The sequence below is a fragment of the Rhea americana genome, unplaced genomic scaffold (genome assembly GCF_003343005.1).
Source record: "Rhea americana isolate MKP2758 unplaced genomic scaffold, rheAme1 scaffold_99, whole genome shotgun sequence".
Lineage (NCBI taxonomy): Eukaryota > Metazoa > Chordata > Aves > Rheiformes > Rheidae > Rhea > Rhea americana.
The window spans coordinates 912069-937160 of NW_028187188.1; the positions used below are offsets into that span (position 1 = coordinate 912069).

Here is a 25092-nt window from a genome sequence, read left to right on the forward strand (position 1 = left end):
GGGCGGGCGGGCGGCGTAGCCCGGGCAGTGTCAGGTAACCAGCTGTGCGTTAGCCAGCAAAGCCCGGGAAAGCCGGCTCGGCATCCTGCGTGCCGCAGGGTGCGAGGGTCATGCCCGTGAGCGCCCCTCAGCCGGCACCGCTGCTACTTTCTATTGTCAGTGCGACTCTAGCTCCCGAGAGCTTGAAAGCTCTCTGAAGCGTGCTCGGGTGCAAGATCGGCACCCGAACAGCACCCAGTCAGCTGTCACCTTGGACTGCAGACGCCTTTCTGCTCTGTCAGAGCTGCAGCCTTGCATAATCCACATGCTGGTGTGTGTGCGCGCAAGCAGCCTTCCCCTCCCCAAATACAGGGGCAGTCGGCTCCTGCCTGGCCCCTCGGCTCCACTCCTCAAATCGAGGTATGAAAGCCAAGTCCTGAAGGTCTCCCAAGACTTCAGAACAGGAAGAAATCCAGTTGGTAAAACCAAYGCCGCTCTCCCCAAACTTCTCCATGCAGCAATGTTTCCCATCTCACCTGCYGCAAAGGTTTGGCAGCCAAGGCAAGCCAGCTGTGTGCACCTCTTACAAGCACACYGAGCACTTCTGTTCTGGCTGCTGTCACCATTATTGCAGCTGCAGAAGACAGCAGGGGTCRGAGGAGGTTAGGAAACAGCACTCACAGTAAAAAGCAGATGAGGTTTAAGGACTTGGTGGGGGGGAGCTACAGTACAAGAAGTGCTTGGCAGAACTTTTCTAGTGGTTATTTTGGTAGTGCCCAAACTTAGTAATTATTCCTGTACTGAGTCTAGCTGTGCATCTGCACCTCTAGACACCCAAAGAGCAGGAAGCCAGGCAAGAGCCTGTAGGGGAAGTACTAAACATTGGTCAAAGAGAACCATAGTTCTGTTACAGCCATAAGGCAAATGCATGCTGCTGGGACGCTTCYACATGAAGCATAGTCTTTTGAGATCCTTCAGAGAATAAAAGTCACATGAAACTATTTAAAAGTGTGCTCACTCTCACAAAGTATAACTTTAGGTCATGGAAGGGATTGTGCTATTACAGATCAGCTTACAAGTGATTGCTATGCTTCAGACAAAAGCTTTCACTGGGGTTTTTAAGGGGGTCTTTATGCCATTCAGAGATACTATTTGATATGCATTTCTAGTAAGTCTTCAGCTAAGAGCCTGAAGATAACATGCTTCACTTTGTATTCAAATTTAAGTTATTTTAAATTCACTACATTACCAGCTGAAGCCTTTAGCAATGAAGTTAATTGACTTAGTGTACAAAGCAGTTTAGAAGCAGACTGAATGAGGTTACATCCCCGGCTTGGGATGAGGTGCTATTACACTATATTAGCAAACATATGAGGCCAACCAATGTGGTTTCAGCAGAGATGAAGTCACATCTGCTGCTTGTGACACTGGGGGAAGGGAAGTGCCAGCATGTCGAACAACTGTACATACATGCACTAGTTTTTATTTTTACCTCAGTCTTATGTAAGAGCCACGTGATTACCAAGGGCAATCCTGCCTCAGACCCATTCATCTCACTGATTATTTCGAACTGTAGTTAAACCATTCATCCCCAGTTCAATTCTGTCAGAGTGCAACTTTTAATTAATGCATTACGGAGGTCCTTTGCTTGGGCACTTCAAAACCCTGCCAATATTTCCCTGAAATGAAGCCTTAGCCCCATTTTTTTTTGGGGGGGGGAGGCAGGTGCCATTTCCAGTGCAGTGCAATTATTTCTACTTCCCGCCCCTCAAAAGAAGAAAAAAAAAAAACCAAAACAAACAAACAAAAAAACCCACCACACAGACTGGCCACTTAACACACTTAGAGAAAAATCTACAAATGATTTCTGAGGTCATTTTAAGTCTTTCAGCTCTAAAAAACTAACTATTCGTGGTGCTATTCCAGAACATCATAGATTTTAGTTTGAGATGGTATCTAATTCACCTAGGAATATCAAACATGCTCTGGCAGAAATCCTGGTACTTMAGTGAATGAATAGCTGTTTAGAGGTAAGACTAGCTCAGTCTGTCATACACTTTACTAATATAATCACAAAATCATCATTTCAGATGTTATATGTATACATACACACGTATATACATTTCTTATACACACACACACACACACACACACACACACACATATATTTCCTTTAACCTCAATATCAAAGGGTCCCAAGCAGGAGGAATACTCTTACAGACTGAAGTTTAACAGGAGATGGAGCTATGAACACAAACTTACTGTGAGGCCACTCTTCTCCACAACTTTTCTTTCTTCACTTCTATAATGAGCCAAAGACACAGAGCTCTAAGATATGTGCGTAAGTGCTGATCCCTAGACCTCCTCTTCAAGGTCTTTTCCACTGTATACTGAAATAGTAAAGACTTAAACTTTGTTACTCAGGTACTTTGTGGTGGGTATCAGCCATGACAATGAAAGAATCACAAATCAGGCTGACAGCTTCAAACACTTGGAGCTCAAGCAATTTTACATCAGCAAAACAAACAGAAAAGCAAGTAGTTTAGGTATCTCCAGTTGCTCACCAGCTACCTACAAGCAGTAGGAGTCTGTGTCCCAGGGAGTGTTGTTGTTTAGCTGCAGCTTCTTATAGTTGCTTTCTTCCAAGCTAAATGATCAATGCACTAGCAGAATGCATTTTGCCTGAGTCTCCAGACAGGCCAAAATCATATCATCAACAGCCTCTGCCTCTGAGTTTCAGTTCAGCCATTTTATGCTAGCCGGTTCCACTTTAGGGTAGAGAGACCTATCTAGCTAGGCAGAACCAAATTGAGAGCAGACCATCCTACATTAGGAATTTGGCATTTTGTTTTTATATTGCTGTCTGGTGCTTCTATCTATTTAAAGCATTAGTTATTTATCTTGGGGTTTGCTGAAGGAGAATAAAAAGTTTTTCAGTTAAACAAAACAAAAACCCCTCAAAATTTTACAGAAGCTCGTCGAAGTCAGAATTTCATTCAACCTACTATTTTTAAAATGGGTTCTGTCTGATGTGCCTAGCAAAGATCAATTCACTTCCTTCCTTAAAGGAAGTAGAAGTCAAGTTCCAGGCCATAAGACCCTCTGGGAATAGTACACTAGGTGCAGTAGGAGAAAATTTTCTCCCTGGTTTCTGTCTACAGAAATCCTAGGAAACAGGACAAAGAAGACTCCTACCAGATGGAAATAATCCCTACCACAGACATTCCTTGCTTCCCACACAAGTCTCCCTGACAGTTTCCTTCAGCTGCATGCTTTTAGCCACATAAGGCCTCTTACAGTTCCAGCTTGCACTACATGGGTAAGACAGCATAAAACTGAAGGTGGTGCTTTGCACAGATGTGTTTAAAGCAAGCATAACCCCACTTAGTATGCACCAAAGATCAGGGTAGGTAGCACCAAAGATCAAAGGTGTGTAGATACCAAGGAGATCAGATGATCATATCTGATAGAGCAGTATATGAAAGTAGTCTCTAATTACCCTACAATAGCTAACAAATCTCTCAACATAACCAGCACTCCCCTCCTTCCCAATATTTAAAAAACTAAGGTGAAACTAATTCAAATATTCTAGGAAGAGCCTAAAATCAAAATTAGAGCCACTTATAAACACAAATAACCCCTACTTCAATCACCTGTATGCTAAGGGAACACTTACCACCTCTATCCTGATACAACCAAGCTTCTTCTCTTCTTTTCAATACCCCGAAACTGCTACTCTGAGTTTCTTGCCCAGCTTTTATAACACAATTGTCTCATGAGGAGAAGATGTGCTTCAAGGGGGCACAACTGAGTAATTAGCCTTTGTTCCTCCAATTAACATTGATAGGTCCCTTTAATGGGGTGAAAAATCCCTCTAATAGGAAGGTTATAAGGAATCTGGTGATGCATAGTATAATGGTATTCATGGCCAGTAGTCTGAACAGTGAGGCCTGCTGGGGTAACTTTTTATTACCTCTGGCAGTAGTGGCCGTCAGTGATGAAGAGTTTTGTCTCATTTCCTTCAGTGCTTGTACACTGCTTTATTAATGTTAAGGTTTTCTGATGCTTTTCATTACAAGATGCTATGTTCATACCAAACTGTTTTCTGCCTTAAGATACGCTGTGACTGACATGTCACTGCAGTACAGTTATGCTCAATCYACTAGACAGGCCATGGTTATGATATATGAGGGTATATGGCCAAGTGAGGGGTGCAGATGTCTCCTCAGGCAGCAAAGCAGTGCCCAGACATGGGGTGTGACAACCATGGGATGCCTGTCAGTAACGCTGCCCTGGGCTGAGTGCTGCTCTTGCGCAGCTGCAAAACCTACTAACCCTGACCAAGCAGTGAGCCGTGTGTTAGCAGGCTTTATACAGATCCTCACTGGGAGGAAGGCAGCCTTACAGCCTAAGTTCTCAGGTAGGAATTGTCTCCACTTTAGAGGTAGAGGATTGAAAGCCAGAGCTATTGAATCACCTGGTTGCATTTTCGGAGTAAGCAGCTGGTTGGCGGAGTTTCACCAGGGGACCTTCTGCTCCCAAGAATCTCATCTTCAGCCATGTCTGGAGGATGTTTCAGATACAGGCTTGCCATGCTCACCTTTTATGTGGCCTTCCAGCGGGGCTCGTTAGGTGAAGCTCAATGCTACATTTACTGCTGTCTTCCAGCGTCCGATCAGCTTGGAGTATGGACAGAATTCGTTCTTCTCTACCTGCAAAATACAGGGAATCTATAGTTCTGTTTTCTGGCATTTATAGTTTGTAACATCTATGCTAGAGCAGATCACATCACTAAGGAAGCATGCATTTATTTCATCTCTTTTAGTGTGTCAAACACAACAAAGGCCGGGAGATTATAGTGTATTTTTAGGGAACTTGTCTTCACCATAGACTCCAGAGCTCTGTATTAGACACCTGAGCTCCCTATGGAGTTCACAGGGAAAGATATGCACCACAGAATAGGTCCTGAAATTGCCAGCATGTTCATCACCTGAGTGATGCTGAGGAGGAGAGATCATGCCTTAATAGTGCTTTACATATGGCTACAGAAAGGTATCACTATTCAGGTGAGATTCATAACATCCTGGGGACAGATACTTTCTTGCAAAAATGTAATAGATTTCCCCTTTGCTTTTCATCACATCTTAGACATGGAGTGTAGTGCCACTTGCCTTTCTGCTCTGCTTACTACTTAATATGACTTTTTCAGATGCTAAAGCTCACTTTCATTTTCCTCCCAAATATGGACATATTCTCTAAGGCAAGAACCACTTCTCACTTTCACTAATCATTAGATTATGGACATGGTCATATTTGGATTATCTCTTGAATTTGTTTCTTGCAGTTTTTCAGTTTCTACAGAAGAGGTAGAGGTTATCTTCATCTTCATGACAGCCTGAACAGGCTAGAGACTGGGGCAGGTCATGTGCAAGGGAGGCAGGAGTTGTTGACTAGAATTTCATCAAGAGGTAAAAAGAATTTAATCCAAATTTTTCATTCTCGGGGTAATGGAGCTAATCTGTAGATCAGCTCATCTTTTCTGAGGTCTRCTCATCAGGAGTCTGCACACCAAGGCTAGATCTCCTGGGCCAGCCAAGTGCTGCACTTCATGGTGGGGAGGATGGCCGGACCATTGGAGCTGCTTCCTGGGAGGATGGTGAAAGGAGGTGGATCTCCTTGCAGGAACGCAGGGAACATCRGAAGTCTAGTGAACTCTTGGCAAAAATAATTGCTGTATGGGTTTCGGCTGGAGGCCACCAAATATATACTACAAGATAGCCAAAAGAGAAGCACAGGTGCCCACAGACACATTTTAAAAGATAGTAACAGCTGTTGTCTTTTTCTGAAGGGTAATTCTTGTCTGTGGTGGTTGTGCTCCGAGAATACTTTGTATCTCACATCTCTCAGGGAACTTCGCGGTTTCTGGATCCTGAGTGACTCTRTGTGGGGGATATATACCTAGCTGCTCAATCTTACTATGATATTCCTAGCATTTCAAATCAGAACGCTTGCGGGACTTCAGACCTAAACAGCAGAAGACACTTAGTGAATTCATGAGCCTCTGGTTTTAGGTGGCAGAGACTTCAGGATCACATTTTTTTTTAGTAGAAATGTCTAACACACCCAACTCCCCCTTTAGGTGAGTGGGTTTTTTTTGTGTTCTTTTTTGTTCTTTTTTTAATATCTGTGGTGACTGCTTACATTCATTTTGGCTCTGTTTTTGTGGTAAAATGAACTATAGGATGGCCTGCATTTCCCTGCTTTTCCAGGCTAAACACACTGAGGGGTAGGTTGGGGACTTCTCCCATGGCACAGTATTCCTTGCTGTCCTTTTGTAGGATTCTGTGAAATAACAGGGTTTTGCATCAGTTAAGTCTCTCTGCTAACTAGTGTATTTGGGTTAAGGAAGATCACATGCTCTCTGGTAGCAATGTTGTGTTGTGCTTGATGATGAATGGATGCAATTGTTTGATTTAATAGATAYATTTATTAATTTAGTATCTAGAAACAGCTTCCTGTGTCTCTGTAATAGATCTGCAGATAATACTTGCATACTGATTATCAGAGAGACTTGAACTCCCCTTATATCTACACTTATGTTCATTGTATGCTCTTGTATCTGCTATTAATAGTGTCATAATGACTAGTCTGCACAGATTTTTGCTTTGTTCTTGTTTAGCCAGCTGTGAAAGGAAGCTGTAGCTGGCTGGGCCAAATGAAATGGGAGTCTGTCAGAGATAGAGCCGACTAGAAGTCCTCACCTTCATCCCTCCCATTGCYTTTTGCAGAAAACATTTCTTATGCAGAAACTTTTCTTCTCCAGTCCGTTTTTATTGCTGTAGGCACCTTGATCCTCCCTATAGCAAGGCTGTTGGCTTCCTCGTTACCTGTGCTTGAGCTCCATCCAATACGGTAGCTGAAATAYGTAATATTTATGCCATATTTTGAATTGCTGTATAAAGCTGTACTGGAGAACCTGCTCAAACTGTGTTCAAGCTGTGGAAGTCTCGAGGTGGATCTAATTTGGCCTACGACATCTATGCTCAGAGGACACTGTGATTAAATAGGCTTATACCAAAGAAACATGTCAGTTGTATCAATTTCTTTCCTTATAAAGCAACCTGAAAATACTCTCTCAGACTAATCACTTCTTGTTGTTTAATCCATTAACACACTTAGACTAAGCCTGCATTGTAAACAGTCTGTATTTGAGGTGGTGAAATCAATGTATTTAGTTTGAACAGTGACTGACAATGTGTTACAAGTGCATCTTATTTTGGTTTTATAACCTTCATTCTTTCAATAATTATGTTTCTTCAATCACTCTGTTTGCTAAACAAACAGAGTTTGTTATACTTGTTGAACTATACAGAGTTTGTATAGTTAATTTGAAGCAAAGTGTAGCAAACTTTAAAAATCAAATGAGAAAGGATGAACACAAAGTTTCACTTCTGTTTTTCAGTGCAATCCTGTATTTTTTATTCCTTTCCTTTTTCCCCAGGGCTTCAGTCCAATCAGCAGCTCTCCCAAAGGCTGACCTTGTCCTATTAACTCTTTATATTCACTGCCACCCATTCTTCTGCCAACACTTCCCATCCATCTTTCAACTGAAATGGAGTATCTAACTGCTTCTGGCCCTGACTACTTCAATGCAGCAAGGAGAAAAAGAGAAAAAATTTCCATGAAAAAGAAACAGGAGGAAAACTGCATTTCCCTGAATATTGCTGGTTCCAGGTTTTCAATCAAAATGCCCATTTGTAGGAGCTGGAAATGGTTCTTCACAACTTGTTCTGTGAAGATGAAAGGGAAAACAGAAATGCCATCTGCCCTTGGAACAGCAGAGAGAAAATTCACTAGGGGGCTCGTCCTTTCATTGCCAAAGTCGTTGCAGACAGAAGTGTCCAATTTCTTCTCCATTGGTAGAAGGCGGCTACAATGCAGTCAGTATTTGTTTCTAGATAAACATCCTGATTTACCTTTTCCTCATGGTATCAGCGGAGTTTTGCAGAGAAGTAGATCAAACTCACTGCTGGAATAAGAATCTGTATAGAAACTGATTTATGACACAAACAGCATACCCCTCACCGAGTAATGTGTGATTAATATTAACATGTTCTCCTTTCTAGCCACCTGCAACAAAGAACTGGAAGCACCAGGTCATCTTTCATACAGAGAAAAATACTGATTTCATAAAGCTAGGTTTTGAGTCAGTATGAATATAACTTTTACACATACACCTTTACAATAATGTGCCATTTAGGAAATGAGGGTAGGCTTTTTGTTGTTAAACAGGTTAAATAGCATCTTCTTGAACAACATGAAATTTATGTGTTTGTGAACAATATGAGATTCCACACATTTACTAAAAGTGAAATACAGCTACTTTCACATATAGTGCAGCTCTTACACTTTTTAGTATTTGACTTTCTTTCATCTCAGCCTTCTCCTTTCCCCAGTTTTTGTCCATTGAGGGTTATTTGTGCATAAGGCTTTTTGATTTAATCCTTCAGAAAGGAAACATATTTGCAAGAGCTCACTTATGCCAGAATTTGGGTTCTGCAGCTACAGGCTAGTTCATTTCCCAAAATGATGACTCCCTGAGAACGTTTTTTTTTCCCCTTTATTTTTAAATTCTAACAATTGTAGCTAAAGAAAAGAGGTARGTAGGTATTAGATTTTACATATGCTTTCATCTCTTCCTTGCTCTTTGCTGTAACCTAGGTCCTTCTCTTCAGGACTTGTTTTAGAAATTTCTGAATTGTTTCATTTTTCCTAAACCAGAGATTTGCACTCAAAAGCAACAAATCCTGATTATTAGCACCCAATTAAATAAATATACTGTGAAAATGCTTTGCCCTTTGATCAAAATGATACRCAGGGTCATGCATGGAATGGATATAAATTTTGTAAAATGTAATGTGGCTGCAATTGAATAAATGAGATTGTCCCAATGGTGGCAGTATAACATAAGAAATAAGAATCCTACCAAAAATACAAAATGATGAAGGGTTTCCTCTTCAATAACATTTTTAGGCTGAGTCATCACTGCTGAAGAGGCATCCTTGTTCTTCCGTGAAGGGTGGAGTTGTCTGTAAAATGATAGCACAACCATTATCTTGCTAAAAAATGGAGAGAAAAAACATTTTTTTTTTTTTTACTATCAGGTAACTGGGCAAGGTCAGAACTTTGCATGAGACTGATCTTGTCTAATTGCCATTCAGTTCAGATCCTCAACTACCACTTCAGAGCAGGAAAGACAACAGGCATTAGGTATCTTGTGCTAAACCATGTTTTCTTAACTGTGAAGGTAAACCTGATTTGTCTGTACCAGTAACACCAGAGGGTGTAACTTCAGAAAAACAAAAACACAACTATCTAGCTATAAAATGACTACCTCTGACAAGTAAGATCTTTTCTAATCAAATAAAAACCAGACAAACAAAACCCCCCAACTCATCCTCTTGAGCTTTGTGGAGGTTTTGTATGGTCTGATAACTAGCACTTTTTCTGTTTTTTCCCCAAATCTGCTGGTGCAGGGCCTGCACCTTCTTGTGTTTGTCCAAAGCCTGATACAATGGACCCCATAGCCCAGTGGAGACCAGGCAATTTAAATGAAAAGATACTAAAGATCTGCAAGGGTGAATAACATTATCATTATTTGTGAAGCAATCTCCTTCTCATAAGAAAAAAATAGAAGGAAAAAAAATAAATATCCTTTTCTTTCTTAGTCAAATTTGTCAAATACAAAGACCCACCTGTCCTGGTGATGGCTTGCAAAAGAAAAAAAACATTTTGTCACAAAAGCTAGGGAAGGTTTTAAAGAGACATATTTGGTAGAGAGAGAGTTAAATGTCAATGGTTAAAAGGGTTTCAGCAGGAGGATTTTCTCTTCTATGGCTCTGTGAGTGATGTGTATCTATCCTTCTTATCTTGGCGAAGCAGCTGGGCTACCAACACCATAAATCAGGTGCAAGAATAACCGAGTTATTACAAGAGATTTGCGGCTGGCTGGTGGCAGTGCTGGGAACACTGGGAGCAGACATAAGCGCCCAAAGCTTCTGCAAGACGGAGTGATGAGAAACACGAAGCCCGTGGTGCCGCGGAAACGGAAAGGAAGGAGCCAGGCCGGCGGTGCTCCCACCTGCGAGACAAGCCTGTCTCGGAGGAGCAGGAAGCTCTCTCGTCCCGAGTGGAGCAAGTGGGAGGTAAGTGTGCAGCCAGGGGCCATTGCTGGGAGCGCAAGCCCAGAGCGTTACGTTGTGCACCGTGCCCCGGCTGGATGAGGTCTCCGCAGCTTTGCCTGCCTCTGCGCGATTACAGCCGAAGCAGCGGCGCGCCAGGCGTCTGCCTGCGGCGCACAGCACTGCTTCCAGGTCAGCTGCTTGTCTTCGTTGCTGTGGCCCGTGAGCAGTAAAACCAGCCACCAGGCAGAGGTGGAGYGGGATCCTGCAACGAGGTGTGAGTGCATGAGAGAGATGCAGCCTGTGAAACCCGTTGACGCCAGAGGAGGTTGGAGCCTCTTGGGAAGCCACAGGAAGCTTCTTGTATACACAGTGCTTCAAACTTGAATCCTACACTTCCTTTCTCAGCATCACGGCCTTGTGTGGACCGGATTGTAAATGACTGAAGCCTCTGTGAAGTCCCTGGGGTCTTCTGTTTACAGACAGGGAATCTGTTGAAGATAGTTATTGCAATACAGACAAAGCTTAGGGAGCAGGGACATTTGCTCATGTGCAGTAATTTGGCATCTTCCAACACAATCATTACAGGTAATACATATATTTTTTAAGGGCATTCTGTGAAGGGTGATGCTCATGATTTTGTTCCCGTTTACCTAGCTGTGGCATAYGGGTAATGGTGCAGACCAAGCAGCTGAAACTGCTCAGGAAAAAACGACAGCTCTGAGCCCTGGCACTGATACAAGGGCAGTCTCTGGAGAGGCCAAATTTCCTCCTCCAGTGCAAGACAGGATTTAAAGCGGCGTCACTGGGTCCAGGCTCCWGGTCTCAGGAGGGGAGGGATGCAAAGCCTCTCACTGTCTTTTATTGCCCAAAAAGATCTGGCTGCTCATAGYGTGATTCTTTAGGCTCCAGTTCTGACCTAACCAGTGTGAATTTTGTTCTTTCTGGATTTAGGAAGTGTGCATGAGAGAAATAGAGTTACTTACATATTTATGTTAGGCTAATTCTACTCCCAAACCACCCGATCTTGTGTATAATCCCACCGGTACCKCTGGGCTTTCTCTTGCTTTAGAGCAGCTAAACGATGCAAGGTCTGGAACATGCAGACTGCTTTCTAAATGAGTCACTGTGGAAAGAAAGGCTGGAAATGAGTATCTGGATGTTCCTCAGAAGATGGTTTCAGGCCAGTGGCTCACCTCCCACCTTTATTTAGGGGGATACAAATAAACTTCCCACATTTCTGAATTTGCAGTCTCTGAGGAGCTCTTGCTTTCAGGGACAGCTGGTGTTAAATSAGCTCCCCCAACCCCTTTTTCCAAAATGTAGGTGAAACCTTCCTTTTCCAGGGCACTGTGCTGCACTTCCACAAAGACATCTGCATTTGGGCCACTGCCTGTCCTCTCACGAGCCACACAGCTCCAAACCACCTCTGCAAGGGTGCTCTGTACCGCACCTTCGATCCGTAACACTGACTGTGAGGGCTAAGAGCTGCAGATAACCAGGAAAGGAAAGGGGAACTGAAGGAAATGTGGGAACTTGCACCTCCCTCCTCCATCATTCAGGTGCAATCTCACATCAGAGTGCCACCCCTTCACCTGTGCATGCTTTTGAGAAATATTATTGCATTTCCCCTYTTTCCTAGCCTTTGACTTTAGGAGTCATGCACAACAAAACCATCACAGCTTTGTTTAAGAGGCTGAATGGTCACCTGCTTATCTTCCAGAGGTCTCACTGCCCACCACAGGATACATAGCTTTCTTATTGCTGGCTTTGTACGGCCTGGCAGCAACCATCTGTAAACCTGCTGATAAGCTGGCTCAGGGGTGACCTGAGGAAAAAGCAGAGTGACGAGATCCAAAGATGTCAACTCTTTCATACATTTAAAACAGAATAGGCAGAACATTTATGGGAACACTGGAATATCCACGTACCCAGYACAGGGAAAAGGAGCATTTTGTTAGATGTTGATGAAAACCTGTGGCAACRTCTCTGTTTCTTCTACTCACTGTCGGAGTGGCTGTGTGCTTTTAGACATTTGCTTAGATGTTGATGTGCAGCCAAGCGAGGACCAATTGTGTGCCACCCTCCTGCAGCTAGGATCATTACACTCCCGCATTTAGTGTGCCTACATTTTGCCATGCATAGGTCTAGGTCTTCCTTGGCTTTTAGCAAACACCACTTGCCCTTTAGGGGGCACTTCCTTGCCCTTTAGGAAGGTTTAGGGGAAGGAAGAGAAGGAAAGATGGAGAAAGAAAAGAAAGACAGGTGAGAAAAAGAAAAAACCTAGGGCTGCTCAGTAAGCCATTTCTAAAGGAACTGCTTGTGAGTGAGAGCTCTTACTGGCAACCTGTGACAGTGCCTACTCAATGGTAAAAAGCTGAAAGCAGCCCTGTTAAAAAAGCCTTAGACAAAAAAGAGAGAGAGAGAGAAGAAAAAAGGGGGGGGGCATGTGGCAATTCCCATGCCATCTGTCTCTGAGGAGCCAGGCATTGTATCACCATAGCAGTGAACACGATCGCTGCCAGCAGTGGGCATCTGACCGTAACAGACACTGCTGTGGATAGGTGGTGCCCTGCAATGAGACTTTCGTGCCATGATGTACTTCCATGATGAGGGCACATGTTGACTGCTATAGAGTTTCCCTAGCAGCTGACTTCTGGGGAAGATTTTCACCACACTTGGTTCTCATCAACCAGGGGTGCTGCTTTTGGCATGTCCATGTCTTTAAAGAGCTAGTCTTTTTGCAGATGGTTCTGGCCCTTCARGCCTTCCTGGTTTGCAGGAGAATCACAAGTGCTCTTTCCTAGTTTATGCACGGAGAACTTTGGCTCCTCGTTTTCCTGTATGTATCCTACAGGGGAAAGAATGGGCATGGTCGTGTGGGTTGGCAGACAAGCTTGCAGATGATAAGGAGTCTGAGCAGCTCTAAAACACACTGGAAACGCTTGCCTTCCTTGCAAGGCAGCCAAGTAGTGCAGCGTGGGCACCACAAGGCTGGCATGATATCTAGCAGCATTGCACAGGACAGGCAGAGGCATGAGGGACACTCATGCCTGTGGCATTGCCTGAAGAGATGACAAGGAAAGTGTTAGCAGACTAGAAGCAGCACAAAACCTCTCACTAAAGCTGCTGAATGCTCCTGGTGTTATAAGCAAGCTAGGGGAAAATATAAGGGAGACCCGTGAATGGGATCCCACAGCTGCAGGGGGGTTGCGCCAAGGGTTAAGCTGTCTAGCTACCGAGCCTCAGGGAGGCTCACAGGCATCTCCGCTCTTACTCATCAGCTGTATAAAGACATAGCCTGACCACCTTGGCTTGGCTAAGCTTGAACTGTTTCTGCAATGCCTCCAACAGGGCAGCCTAGCATAAGCATTTGGAAATGGCCCTAAGATTTTCTTTTCCACTTCAATTTAAAAATAGCCCATCACTGTTTGCTTTCCTGGGCTTATTTTTCATACCAGGCTCACAACAGAGTGTTCCACAAAAGCTCTTCTCAAACATAATGTTGTTTGTGACATTTCCTAGTTCTTTCTTCATAATTCAGGCAATCCTGTGCAACATGTAAAGAAAATATCACAGCTGCAAGCATCATGCAGCCCCCAAATTAGTGCAATAAAACCATCATCAGCCCTTGTAATACTTTGCAATATATCTTGTGCAATTGCATGAAACAGTTTTTGAAATACTGAGGCCCTAGACACTGTAACAATGACAACATATCATAGTAATAGTGTTAGCTAATGCACAAAAAGAAAAATCATACTGCAATTAAAGCATAAGATCAGTCTCTAGCTGCAAAGGTGGAGTGCTGTGCTCTGACACGCAGCACCCCCATCCCCCTTCCCCCGGCGAGCGTGATTGCGGAGAGCCCTTCTCCCCGTCTGCTCACCGAGCCCTGCGCCAGCCTGCCCCGCCACTCTCTCCCCCGCTTTCGCAGAGGCTGCGCACGCAGCCCGCTGCCATCACACGTGGCAGCTCTTACTCAGCAGCCTTTGTCCTCGCTCTGAGACGCTGCYTTCCCCTCGCCGCACGCTCCCCTCCCACCCGGCGGCAGCCTGGGTGCTAAGAGCATCTTTCTGTGGCAGCCTCGTCTCTGGCGTGCAGACACTGGAGATCTGCCCTCRGCCTTGCTTGAGCAGAAGCCCTAAAATCAACAACGTCTCGAGCAAGGAGCGCTTTTTGTCCTGTTTCTAGCATTACTGTTTTTTCAGGAGGGAGACAAAAAGCCTTCAGCAATAACTGGGTCAATCTGTAATCTGTATTTCCCATTGGAATTGCTTGTGGCTTACCGCATATTACGTATTTTCAGTGTTTTCAGGCTCTGCAGGTTTCCGTTGCCCTTCCAAAGAGCTTTCTTTGTCAAGACATTTGGGGATCATCCCTGTCTGAGAGGGAACATCACACTAGCTGAATGGGGGAATCTGAAACAGAACAGTAAAAGCCTCACATCCCTAGGCTTGCCAGCCAAAAAATGAATCTTGGGGGATTTTCATGCAATTATTGCTTACCTGTTTTAACTAATTAGCTTAATTAGTGAAGTTCATTTAATTCTCAGCAATTTTTATTCCCAATTAGAAATGGGCCTGAATGAGGACCTGGGTCTCAATTAGGAGACGAGATCTTGGTCACTAGCCGTCTTCAGTGGCTGACACAGCACAAGCATGGGAACCCTCTGGAAGCCGCAGGGAAACACTGGATCCAGGCTTCCCCTGCCCTCACGCTCTCAGGCCAGTCTAGAAGCAGATCAGGAGCTAAATGCATGGCAGCTTCTGCAGGGTCTGAACACACTTCTCGTGCCAACCCTCCCCCAAAAGGGGGTGGTTGCTTTTWGCTCCCTTCCACGTCAGTCACATCAAACCATCTGTAACGACCAGACACATCCCTGAACCTTAAAGCTGTTGCATCGCATCATCCTTTTCAGCTACTTCTTGCAGCCTTGGCTCATTCTGAGAACGACACGTAGCAAACTCAAATACGTGCTGTAGTAAGTCTTTACAAAGACCTGCAGCAATAAATTACGCGTGAACACAAAAGTACACTTATTCTGTGACAGCCACAGCCATGCGCACGRGGAGTCGGGACAACGGCCTCTTTCTGTTTCTGACTCGGGCATTGAAACAAGGCTGCTCGTAACCGCTYTGTTCTGCATCCATAAAAGAGGGACAATGATACATACCTAGCCTGCGTGTACTCTCGCACGTCCCCCTGAAAACTAGACCCCCAGGCATAAGCACTACTTCGAGACTGCAGAGTTCAAGGATGAGGTATCAGCAACTTGCAGCGGTCTGTATGCCATCAGTGGGGTTTCTCTCAGCACACGCTCACGCCGGGAAACTTGAGCAGCGCTTACCTCCGTTGCTATTTTCAAAGACCGATGTCTTCTACTCAGTGTCAGCATCTGGCCTCTATTTCCTCATGTACCAATGAAGGATTTTAACATCTGTAATGCCGGCACTCTTAGTGAAATGTTTGACTTTCTCATACTGCAAGTCAATGTGGAGACAAATGGCTCTCTGCAGATTGTACAGGTAGCCTCCATATGCAGCTTGTAGGGCTTCTCCATAAACCTTGGTGTTCTTTCCTAGGCCCGGGATCTCTGTCCCTTGCTAAGATGCGGTTGCTCGAGTTGCCAACTCCTTYAMTAGAAACCTACAGGTAGCACACTGGAAAAAGAAAATASAGTTTGGCATCAAAAAGTAASTGGTCTGATTCTGGTCTCAGACCTTTTTTTCTGCAGGTGTAGTACAACAGATTTTTCAYTGTTTTATACCSTGGATGCAAGAAGAGTTTCAGACCCAAGGTTATTCTACTGTSAAGTTTGGAAGTTTCTGAAGCACCCTCACTGTAATGCATGATGAAAGGACTTATGAATTGGTGAAGTTTATAAAGGGAGCTTTCACACTCATACAGTGGAGATGCAGTTAGCTGTGAAACGGTGATGGGCTGAAGATTCATCTGCCTGGGGAATAAGACTCATTCTGACAAACTCTCTTGATGAACTGCCCATAGAAGTCTGATGCTGGCTTATGTTTTTTTTTCTTCAAGAGGACCACTAGAAAATAAAACGATTGTAGTTTCCTTTGCTTGTCTTTAGCAGAGCTAAAGACAGTATTAACTAGAGACTGGATCCACTGCTCRCTGAAGTCAGTGGAGTTTTTTCTGCTGGCTTTATGGTTGTTGGAACTGGCTATGTATTAAAGCTTACTTTGATTTTTTGCTGTTGTGTGAGGCTCTCTTCCCATTTTTTKGGGGGGAATAGCTTTAGGAGGCTTAAAGTTTAGATGAAATATTTGCTGTAACTGGTCCCCTGCTTCTTTTTTTTTCCTTACATCAAGACTCTCCTTCTCTTTTGCAGTTGTCAGCTATAGTCATCGCTGGCCTCCTCCTGCTGTACATCTTGCTATGTTATGAGAACTTCCATTTCCATGTGGCTCATCTGTATGCTCATCTGGGGTACCCCAATGCCCAGCACCTTGTGGGACAGAGATATTTGAAGGGTAATATTTCTCCAAGCCCAGCCTAACTTGGTGTCAGAGTATGGGTGTGTATAAAAAAGAAACACAAATGTGGTTCTGTGCTTTGTGGCACATTACCACACTGCTCTATTTTGGATATCATATTTCATATCCTAACTATTACTTCACTTCCTTGTCTTTGTCTCATATCTAGGAGCTGGAGTGGAAAAAAATGAGGACATGGCCATGCACTGGTTCAGGTGAGGCGGGAATAAACAATTCCCAACATGGCAATTAGCTCTCTCCTGGGGGAGGAGAGGAGGAAGAAGAGGCAGGAGTGCCTCCTGCAAAGAGAGCTGAGTCAACCCGTCCCGTGATGCAGCATGGGGTGTTAGGAGGGAGACCCATCGCGCCTGACTGCTGCCAGGTGCTTCACTGCTTTCCCTATCTGCTGTTGCTATTTTTTAAATCAGTGGGAGGCAAAGTGTGTTGATGGAGAGGGATATCGGTGCTGCCGTGACTGTGTTGGCCAGTGCAGCCTTCCTGGGGAGGTTTCAGCCACAGGTAGCAGCAGGGAAATGTGACCTGGCCTAAGAGTGGAAAGGGACAGAAGCTGCTTTAGGCAACAGAAAATAAAAGCAGCAGTGTATGAATTTCCCACCCTTTGTGTACGCTCACAGGAGGTCTCTGCCATGTAAATGAGGCAACTGTCCCCAGCACGTGAATTTGCTGCGGTACCTGCTGCAGTGCTGCATGAGGTAGCTGCATTCCTGGCGAGAGCTGGGGCTTCTTCCTCTGACACCCATGGGCAGCTCAGCCAAGCCCAGGCGCCCTTCAGCTCCTGCTGAGAAATGGGAAGGACAGGCTTTCCGTTCTGCACAAAAAGCCAAGAGAGAGAGGCATGTCGGATGTTTCAGATGCGTTTGGTTAAGGCACAAACAAGGTGAAAGAAGATAGCATAAAGCTGCAAGATCTTTAGGGCTAAAATAACTGGGCCTGTGACACCAGGGGTTGTGAACCAGGAAGGCATCTTTAAGGCCATCCATACTCAGTAACACACCGAAGCCTTAGTGCCTTTCCCAAATCAGGGCCTGACAWTTTTAAAGCGGTCATTTCAGGATACTGATTTATACATACCCTTCTCCTTGTTTGCGCTTACCTTACTTGAAAATATTCAAACTAAGGTTTTCTTCTTCTGCATTTTCTCTTATCATTTTCTTTCCTCCTCTTTTTCCTCCCTTTAGAAAAGCTGCAGGACAGGGCCATCCACACTCCTCCTTTAACCTGGCAGTGGGAGCACTCAAAAACATGACGATGGCACTTGAAGAAGGGTAATGTTAACTGTTCCTGTTCTTTTCCTTTGCAGCTGAATTGCTGGTTCTTCCCGAGTGGGTGGTGATCCAATACCAGTCTCTATAGGTGTTGCTACCCAAGCATTTTAATGCCCTATCATTATATTGTCAGTAATGCAGTTCTATCTGTAGCTAGAAAGCCAAAACCCCTTGGGTTAGCCCATTGATGTTTTAAAAATTAGATGACACGGTACCTAAAATGCTTGTAATCTGGTTGAGTATGTATTTCCATCAGTAATTTCCCAGGGGGAGTGAGGGTCGGTGAGAATCATACTGGTATAGAAAGAGCTATTGAAGATGCACGCAAATYTTCTGCTAGAAAGAATAGTCTTTCTTTTCAGAGGCACCCCTTTCTTGCCCTCCTTTAAGTCTAGGGAAGCCAGTTAAAAGTTTTCTTTTGATTTCCAATGGGTTTTGTTGAAGCTACTCAGGACACATCTTTCTTACTCTGATGCACTTATGCATACTTGAGCTGCACACACATGTTCCCAACAAGATCAGATAGCCAAAGATGACTTGTCTTGCCTGCACCAAAGTGAAACTTAATCATTTTTCTGTTGTTTTTCTTCTGAGTTTTTAAAGTTTATTCCTAATTTGAAATTTAAAATTGAGCTTGGGGAGAGTAAACTTAAGCTAACTGGAAGTGAAAAAACAATGTTTGTGCAAACCCTGTGACTTGAAACCACCATGTTTCATTTAGATCTGTGTTGTGTATTAGGTCAGGTGGGCTCATGGGTTCAGTTGTATGAGGAGCATGTATCTTGAGAGCTCCAAATTCATCTCTATTGCAATTCAATTAAATTGAAAAGATCACCAAAATGCAAACATACATACAAAGGTGACAGGGAAAAGCAGAAAGAAAATTAGGTAATTTTCTGAATAATGGAGAACTGACTTTACAGAAGTAGTTATGGTCCTCTTAAAAAAAAGCCTAGGTAGATAAAAATCATATAGGAGCAAATGAAACTTCTTTCTACATGTTCCTGATAATGACTTTATGTCCTCCAGGGAAGTGGAAAAGCTCCTTGGTGTGGCTGCAGACCAAGGGCTCCAAGAAGCTCAGGAACTTTTAGAAAATATCCTCAAGAACAGAAATCTTCCCTGAACAACCACAGCAGAGCTAGAAGCACCGAYGCTCCTCTAGCCTTGCCTTTTTTTTTTTGTGTTTGGCTCCTCTGCTTCATCTTTGCTGAATGTCTATAGTCTTTAAGTATTCGAAACATTAACAGGACATTACATTTGTTCTGCACTGGATCACCACAATTAGATCTACAGCAGTGATTTGCTGCAAGATGCAGGAAAAAAAATACAGTTATATGCACTTCTTTTAATGGATGAGAATTCAGGTTGAATTCAGTTTCATCGATGAGCAGTACAGATTAGCTCCAGTCTCAGTTTTAACAGCAAGGGTGATTCAGTYTGTTTGTCATAAAATGCACAGTGTGGGATGGGAAAATACCTGAAATGATCAACGTTCTGATACTCTCCCTTTTGTTTTATGGTTCACCATTTTTGAACAGTTCTGGAACAGTGTGATGGACGAGAGGAGTATTTTTAAGGCTTACATGGACAACAACAGACATATGAATGTCTGAAAAAGAACTGCTAGAATTATAAGGAGAGAGCAAACCACCTCTCTTTTACTGAGAAGTAATTGCCAGCTGGTGATCACACTTTGTACCAACTGATCCTCTAATATTAGGTCCAAATATTGATCTGGGGCTTGATACGGTGTTAATTTGTCGATTGTATTGCATGTATTTTATGCTGTATTTATGCATTGCAATAAATGATCAAAACTGAAGCTTTATCATCGTAAATCAGCATGATATATGCATGATGTCACTTATAATAGAAATAACAGTGATTTAATAGAAAATATAAATAATGCCCTCACTTAATAGCTACCGTTCCTTATCAGCTGTACCATTRCCATGCCAGTTTCAGGGAAATGTAATTAAATTTAATGGAAACTGCCTTCATTTTCAAGGTGGTCTCAGTTTAAAGCCACAGTGGGAGTAATTACATTTAGCAGAAAGTGCACTTACTAAACAAAGATCCACGGTGTTTCGCTAGCGATAATTTTTTTTTTCCCTGGGATGCGTTTGTGGGTGTGCAATCATTATTTTTTTCCTATCATGATCATCCAGCTTGCTTCTTGTGTTGTGTGAGGGCCTGAGCTTCTCGCGGTGTCTGAGACCGTGCAGCCGAGCCTGTGTCCCAAGGGCTGCAGCAGAGAGAGCAAATAAGAAAACAAGATGGTGATGGAGGGCGAGTTTGTTTTCGAAGAACTGCTTTTGCACTGTGACTCATCAACAAAGACATAAAGGATTCCTTGCCCAGGTTCCTGTTTCCCCCGTTGGCCCAGCCTCCAGGCAGCCTGGGAGCCCCCAAGGCAATCTGCTTCCCGGGGGCCAGATGTGCATTTTGCACCAGTGGCACCAAATGCGGGGTGGAGGAGCACGGAGGCCTTACTTCCCTCCTGCCTCCCCCACCAACTTATCCCTGCCAGCACGTATTGCAGGTTAACTCGGGTTGATTTACAGTCCCTTGCTTCCTTAGCCTGCTTTTATCCTTTGTCTTTTCCTTCTGTGCTCCCCTCCCACACATCCTTTTATTAAATCTGGTACTGCAAAGCAAGCAGCAGCGTAGGGCACCAGCTGAGTTTCTTTTATCCCTCCCCCTCAAGTAGAGAAGCAATATAGTGTTTGCTAGTTTAAAAGGTGCTTATTGCTACTGCCTGTGCAGCAGTTGCTGACTGGGGCCCTGAGCCAGGACTCTTTGAAGGCAAGGGGAATATTTCCCTTGACATAGGTTAGCCCCGGATCATGTCTCATACCCAAGTTTTTCTTGAACAGCAAGCATATATGAGCTGTAAATCCTCTTCTCTGATTTGAAAACTAGACCTATGCTATGTGTCTCATACATACACATAGACACATCAATTAAGTGCAACGGACATTTGTTTCAGGCCTGTGGTTTACTTCTCTTTGTATCTCGAGCAGGAAAAACACGATACCTTCAGTCTCCCGATGCACTKCTCCACATGCACTTATCCTGCATACTGCATGGACACACTGATACCAGAAAAAACAAAACCGAAAACAAACAGAAACTGCTTTGCTTCTAGAGGACCTTGTGTTTTAATAGACCTYTGAGGTTAAACACCTCCTGCAGTACTGTTACTGGTGCTTAATGGGCAAGCTGTGAGGCTCCTTCCACACTGCTTCATGCTATGAGATTGTCTGTCATTAGCTTGGATAATATGAAGCTCCAAAGCAATGAGGAAACAAAAATAATGGTTGTCAAAGCTTTCTTTAKGGTGCTGTAGGGTGGCAACATCAAAGGTTTGCAGGCTGCTTTTTGCCTTGCATTGTGTGCGTGCTTGGATGAAAGCAGCACAGCTGGTGCCATGTTATTTGTTTATAACAAAATGACAGAATGGCCCCAGGTTTGATACAAGTGAAGCAGTTTCTTGGCAACGATTCATGCACGTAGTGCTGTATCTCAAATTCTCACCCACAGGCACCAGGTCAGAGAAATGTGCCTTCAGCAGCAAAGAAAAATCACATTATGCTGAAGACTGGCTGAATTCCTTGAAGTCTGCCCAGGGGAGCTCAGCGAAAGCCAGAGACACCCACCTYCAGAAAACAGTTTTTGAGGTACGACGTTTCTCCTGTCTGAAGGGCAATGGCTTTGGAGGGCTGCGCAGAGCCCGGCACGGGCCCCCCGKGGCTCTGTGAGGAGACCTGGCTCCCTCTGGCAAGCTTTCCTGCCTTGTCCACRGCGCTCACTGACACGGGCTGCGAGACACCGGAGTCAGAGCGACGTGTTCACAGCAAGGTTCACGCTGCCTTAGCTTCAGYGGCAAGACGTGCTGCCAGCATATTATTCATTTCGCAGTTCCTTTGTTCTCATTCACTACAAAAAGCATGTCCAAATACTACATTTTTCCTTCACCTCCACTGCAGTTTCATTAGGTCCACACCCGTCCTCCCCGGCGGACCCGATCTCACGTAACAGCTGAGTGACTTATCGCCCAGTGTTGCACCAATTGCTTTCCGAGTCGCCGGAAAATAAATCAAGAGCAACCTCGCATTATATTTCGTCAGGAAAAAAAAACCCCTCTGAGGTAATATAGCCAGTTATCAAGCACCAGTGGGAGAAGGCTATTGCAATTCAATTCTGGGCCAATACTTCACCAGGGAAAGAYGTTCACGGGTGTAGCACAACTTACAGAACTAGCTCTTACACAACAATTTTTATCGTTACACCAACTCACTGAGAAACCGATTTCTCCCACCCCAGATTTATTTTCCATACATTTTTTTTTCCCTGGGTTTTCTTTCAGTACCACCTAGCGAAACATAATCTCGAAGTCAATGACCAGCTGGTGCTGTYGTTCATATCCAGCCTACCTTTTGTCAGAGTTTTCCTGTAGAGCCATGCAGCAGCCCCGGTTTTGGGGCACCGTCCTGTAAGAGGAGGGGGGACCCCACGGCCAGGGCAGGCGAGCGGGCACTTCCTGAGCTCCGCAAAYGGCAATCACTCCGTTCAACCCCTGGAAGCTTGTTTCCCAGGGCAGCACCTCTTCAGTAAGTAAAATGTGGCACTGAAAGCTGTTCCAAGGTGAGCAGCTCTCAGAAAGCAGCCAGGCACATCGGTGTGCTGTTAAAACAGAGCACGCACGGCACCTGACCAGCGTGGGAGCAAAAGCAGAGCCAGGGCTTGCTTGGAAGCCGTGGAGAGCAAGGATGTTTTGTGGCTGATACCTCAACTATTGATTTTCTTTCCCTTTTTCTTGGAATTCTGCAACAGTGTGCCTCACACCATTTCTTTGGTGTTAACAGTGCTTCCAGCATCTCCCTCTCTGTGAGCGTTTTCCTGTGTGCTTGGGCCACAGAAATGCCTGAATTCCCTTCTCTTAGATGTTTATTCCACCAGCCAAAAACCCTTAATTAAGCCAAATGACCTTTGGTGTAGATAACTCTGTTTTTAATGCTTCCTACCMAGCACCAAACAGTTAGTAAAGAGGGACCAAATATTATGACAAATTCTTTAAGCTGTGTTTTCAGGATACATTCTGAGTGTGATAAAAGCAGGAGTCATTCAGCTCAAAAATGCTTTGAAACTGTTACTAAGCAAGCTGAAATCAATATTTGGAAACAACTTTTCCCATTYAGTTGGCAGTCTCAATTCAGCATCTTAAAAGATGTAGAAAGTTGCTTTATTTCCTTAGGGGATCACAGGTGGAAGATGAAAGGCAGCGACAAACCAGCTCCAAGCCGGGAGGTAGGGCTGCCACCATTAAGGCGTTACGAACGTCGCATGTCTAGGCTGCCAGCTAGCCTGATGTCCCCCAAAGTTAACTGCCGAAGGCAGGGGCCACGCGAGGAGTCTCCTGAGGGCCCCAGCGAGAGCAAGGGCTCTGTGAGGAACCCGTCCCAAGCAGGGACGTCCCTCCGCAAGAGGTTTCAGGTCTCATGGTGAGCCCTGGCACCCGGCTGACACGCAGTAGGGAGCTATGGCCAAACAGTGCTCACAGTTTTGCTCTTGAAGAAACTGCAGAACAAAATCCATATTTATATGTCCATTTGTAACACAGAAGTAAATGCACCTACCTATACTACCTCGACTTTTATATATCCTCTATCCAGTTACGACTTTCTATCGTCAGAAGCAAATGAACTGAAAACCACCYGTTAGAAGGCGTCTTTCTTTTCCAGGCGTGTTTACTGGGGTGCAATGTTCCCCCAAATCGTCAGGCTGCAAGTGCACTCCGGTGTACCAGCATCCTCCTCCCGGCCTCGGATAAAAGAAAAAAAGCTAGTGAGGAAAACGTGCTCCTGCTCTCTCCATTACCAAAAGAGGAAAACCAGCCGATCCACTCCTCTCCCGGGCTCGTCCTTGTTTGCTGAGAAAGACAAGATCGCTGCCTCGAGCCCGGCGACTCCTCCRCAGTTCTTGGCCGGGAAAGATAAACCAAGAGCGCCCTGGGATTTTCCAGGCACCGGCTGCTCCCTCGCGACGGCTCTCACCACCAGCCGGCGGGGTCAGCCGCAGCGGCTCCCGGGAGGCACCTAGGGTAAAGATTAAGGTTGCCAGCAGGTGTTAGCTGTATTTGCATGAATCACCTTTTTCTGTTATTTTCTTCTATTAAGAGAGAAAAAAAAACCCACCAAAGATGCCATTTGGAGCCACTCAGCATCAAGCGTTAATCTCTGGTCCAGCCAGAGCCGCCGCAAGGGTCGGCCGCGTCACTGTAAAGGCTGCTCCCTTTCTCGGCCAGCACAAACCTGTCTAGCGCAGACTCAGCCCAAAACACAAAAGCCTTTGAACGACGGCCGAAACCCAGGCCCCGACCCCTCGTGTGTTTGCACAGCTCTCCGCACAGCCAGGGCAGGCAACAGCCTTCGCCTCCATCACCGCGTACGTGGGGACAACAGCAGCGACCCAGGCCCCGAGCGCGCGCAGGGCTGGCTTTTCAGCGGTAATCTCGTTTTCACGTTGCTGTTTTTGGCAGCTCAGCTGCAAGCTTGCCCACGAACCCGGCTTGCTGGGGCCGCTGGCGACGGGCAGGCRCAGGCATGCGCCCCACAGCCCCGGCACCGGCCCACAGCCTGGCCCCCTGCTCGCCGCGCGTTCGTCCTGCAAAYGGCCCCCCTGACTTCCTGGCAGCTGCGAGACCTCTCCTCGCTGGCACGGACTGTACGCAGGCAATTAGAAGGATTTTCTTTCCCAAAACACTGCRCTAATTATAATCTAATTCAGCTTATTTGAAGTACATTTTGGTAGCTTTTCYATTATGCAAATATCAATTTATTATCCTCACATTATGTTTTGACTACAGTTGTGTTGCTAATTAGAGGCAATTTAACTGCTTTAAAAAGAAGATCCTTTCCTCTCTCCGCACTTTCACTTACTTGCAAGCCACACAGAGTACACATTTAACGCAGAGTCGGTGGTGAAAACCTGCAGTTATCAGCTCTGTTTTAATCCCTCTAATTGACTTTCATTACGTCGGAAGCCACTTGGGACGCACAGGTTTCCCTGATTCACTTCAACCTGGGGACAGAGACGCGAACGAGAAGAGGGCACTGCATCCCAGCCCCGTCTGCAGCGGTT

At 44.9% G+C, this 25092-nt stretch overlaps 1 protein-coding gene and 1 long non-coding RNA gene across 4 annotated transcripts; one reads left to right on the forward strand and one right to left on the reverse strand.

Moving 5' to 3' along the window:
- Positions 1-4499: 4499 nt before the first annotated feature.
- Positions 4500-14648, reverse strand: LOC146583966 (uncharacterized). 3 transcript variants are annotated; one of them, XR_014898295.1, is made up of 5 exons: positions 14450-14648; positions 11147-11988; positions 9735-10632; positions 8966-9068; positions 7392-8008 (listed from the first exon to the last, which is right to left on the reverse strand). It is a non-coding gene; the product is annotated as an uncharacterized LOC146583966 (long non-coding RNA). The 3 variants fall into 3 exon arrangements; XR_014898296.1 differs by lacking the exon at positions 7392-8008 and adding an exon at positions 4500-4691 and having other exon boundaries at positions 9735-11988; XR_014898294.1 differs by having other exon boundaries at positions 9735-11988.
- Positions 10034-19696, forward strand: LOC146583967 (uncharacterized). The gene is made up of 5 exons (XM_085325627.1): positions 10034-10184; positions 16516-16657; positions 16830-16875; positions 17860-17946; positions 18976-19696. The coding sequence occupies exons 1-5, from the start codon at positions 10053-10055 to the stop codon at positions 19070-19072; spliced, it is 504 nt and encodes a 167-aa protein (XP_085181753.1). The 5' UTR covers positions 10034-10052; the 3' UTR covers positions 19073-19696.
- Positions 19697-25092: the final 5396 nt, after the last annotated feature.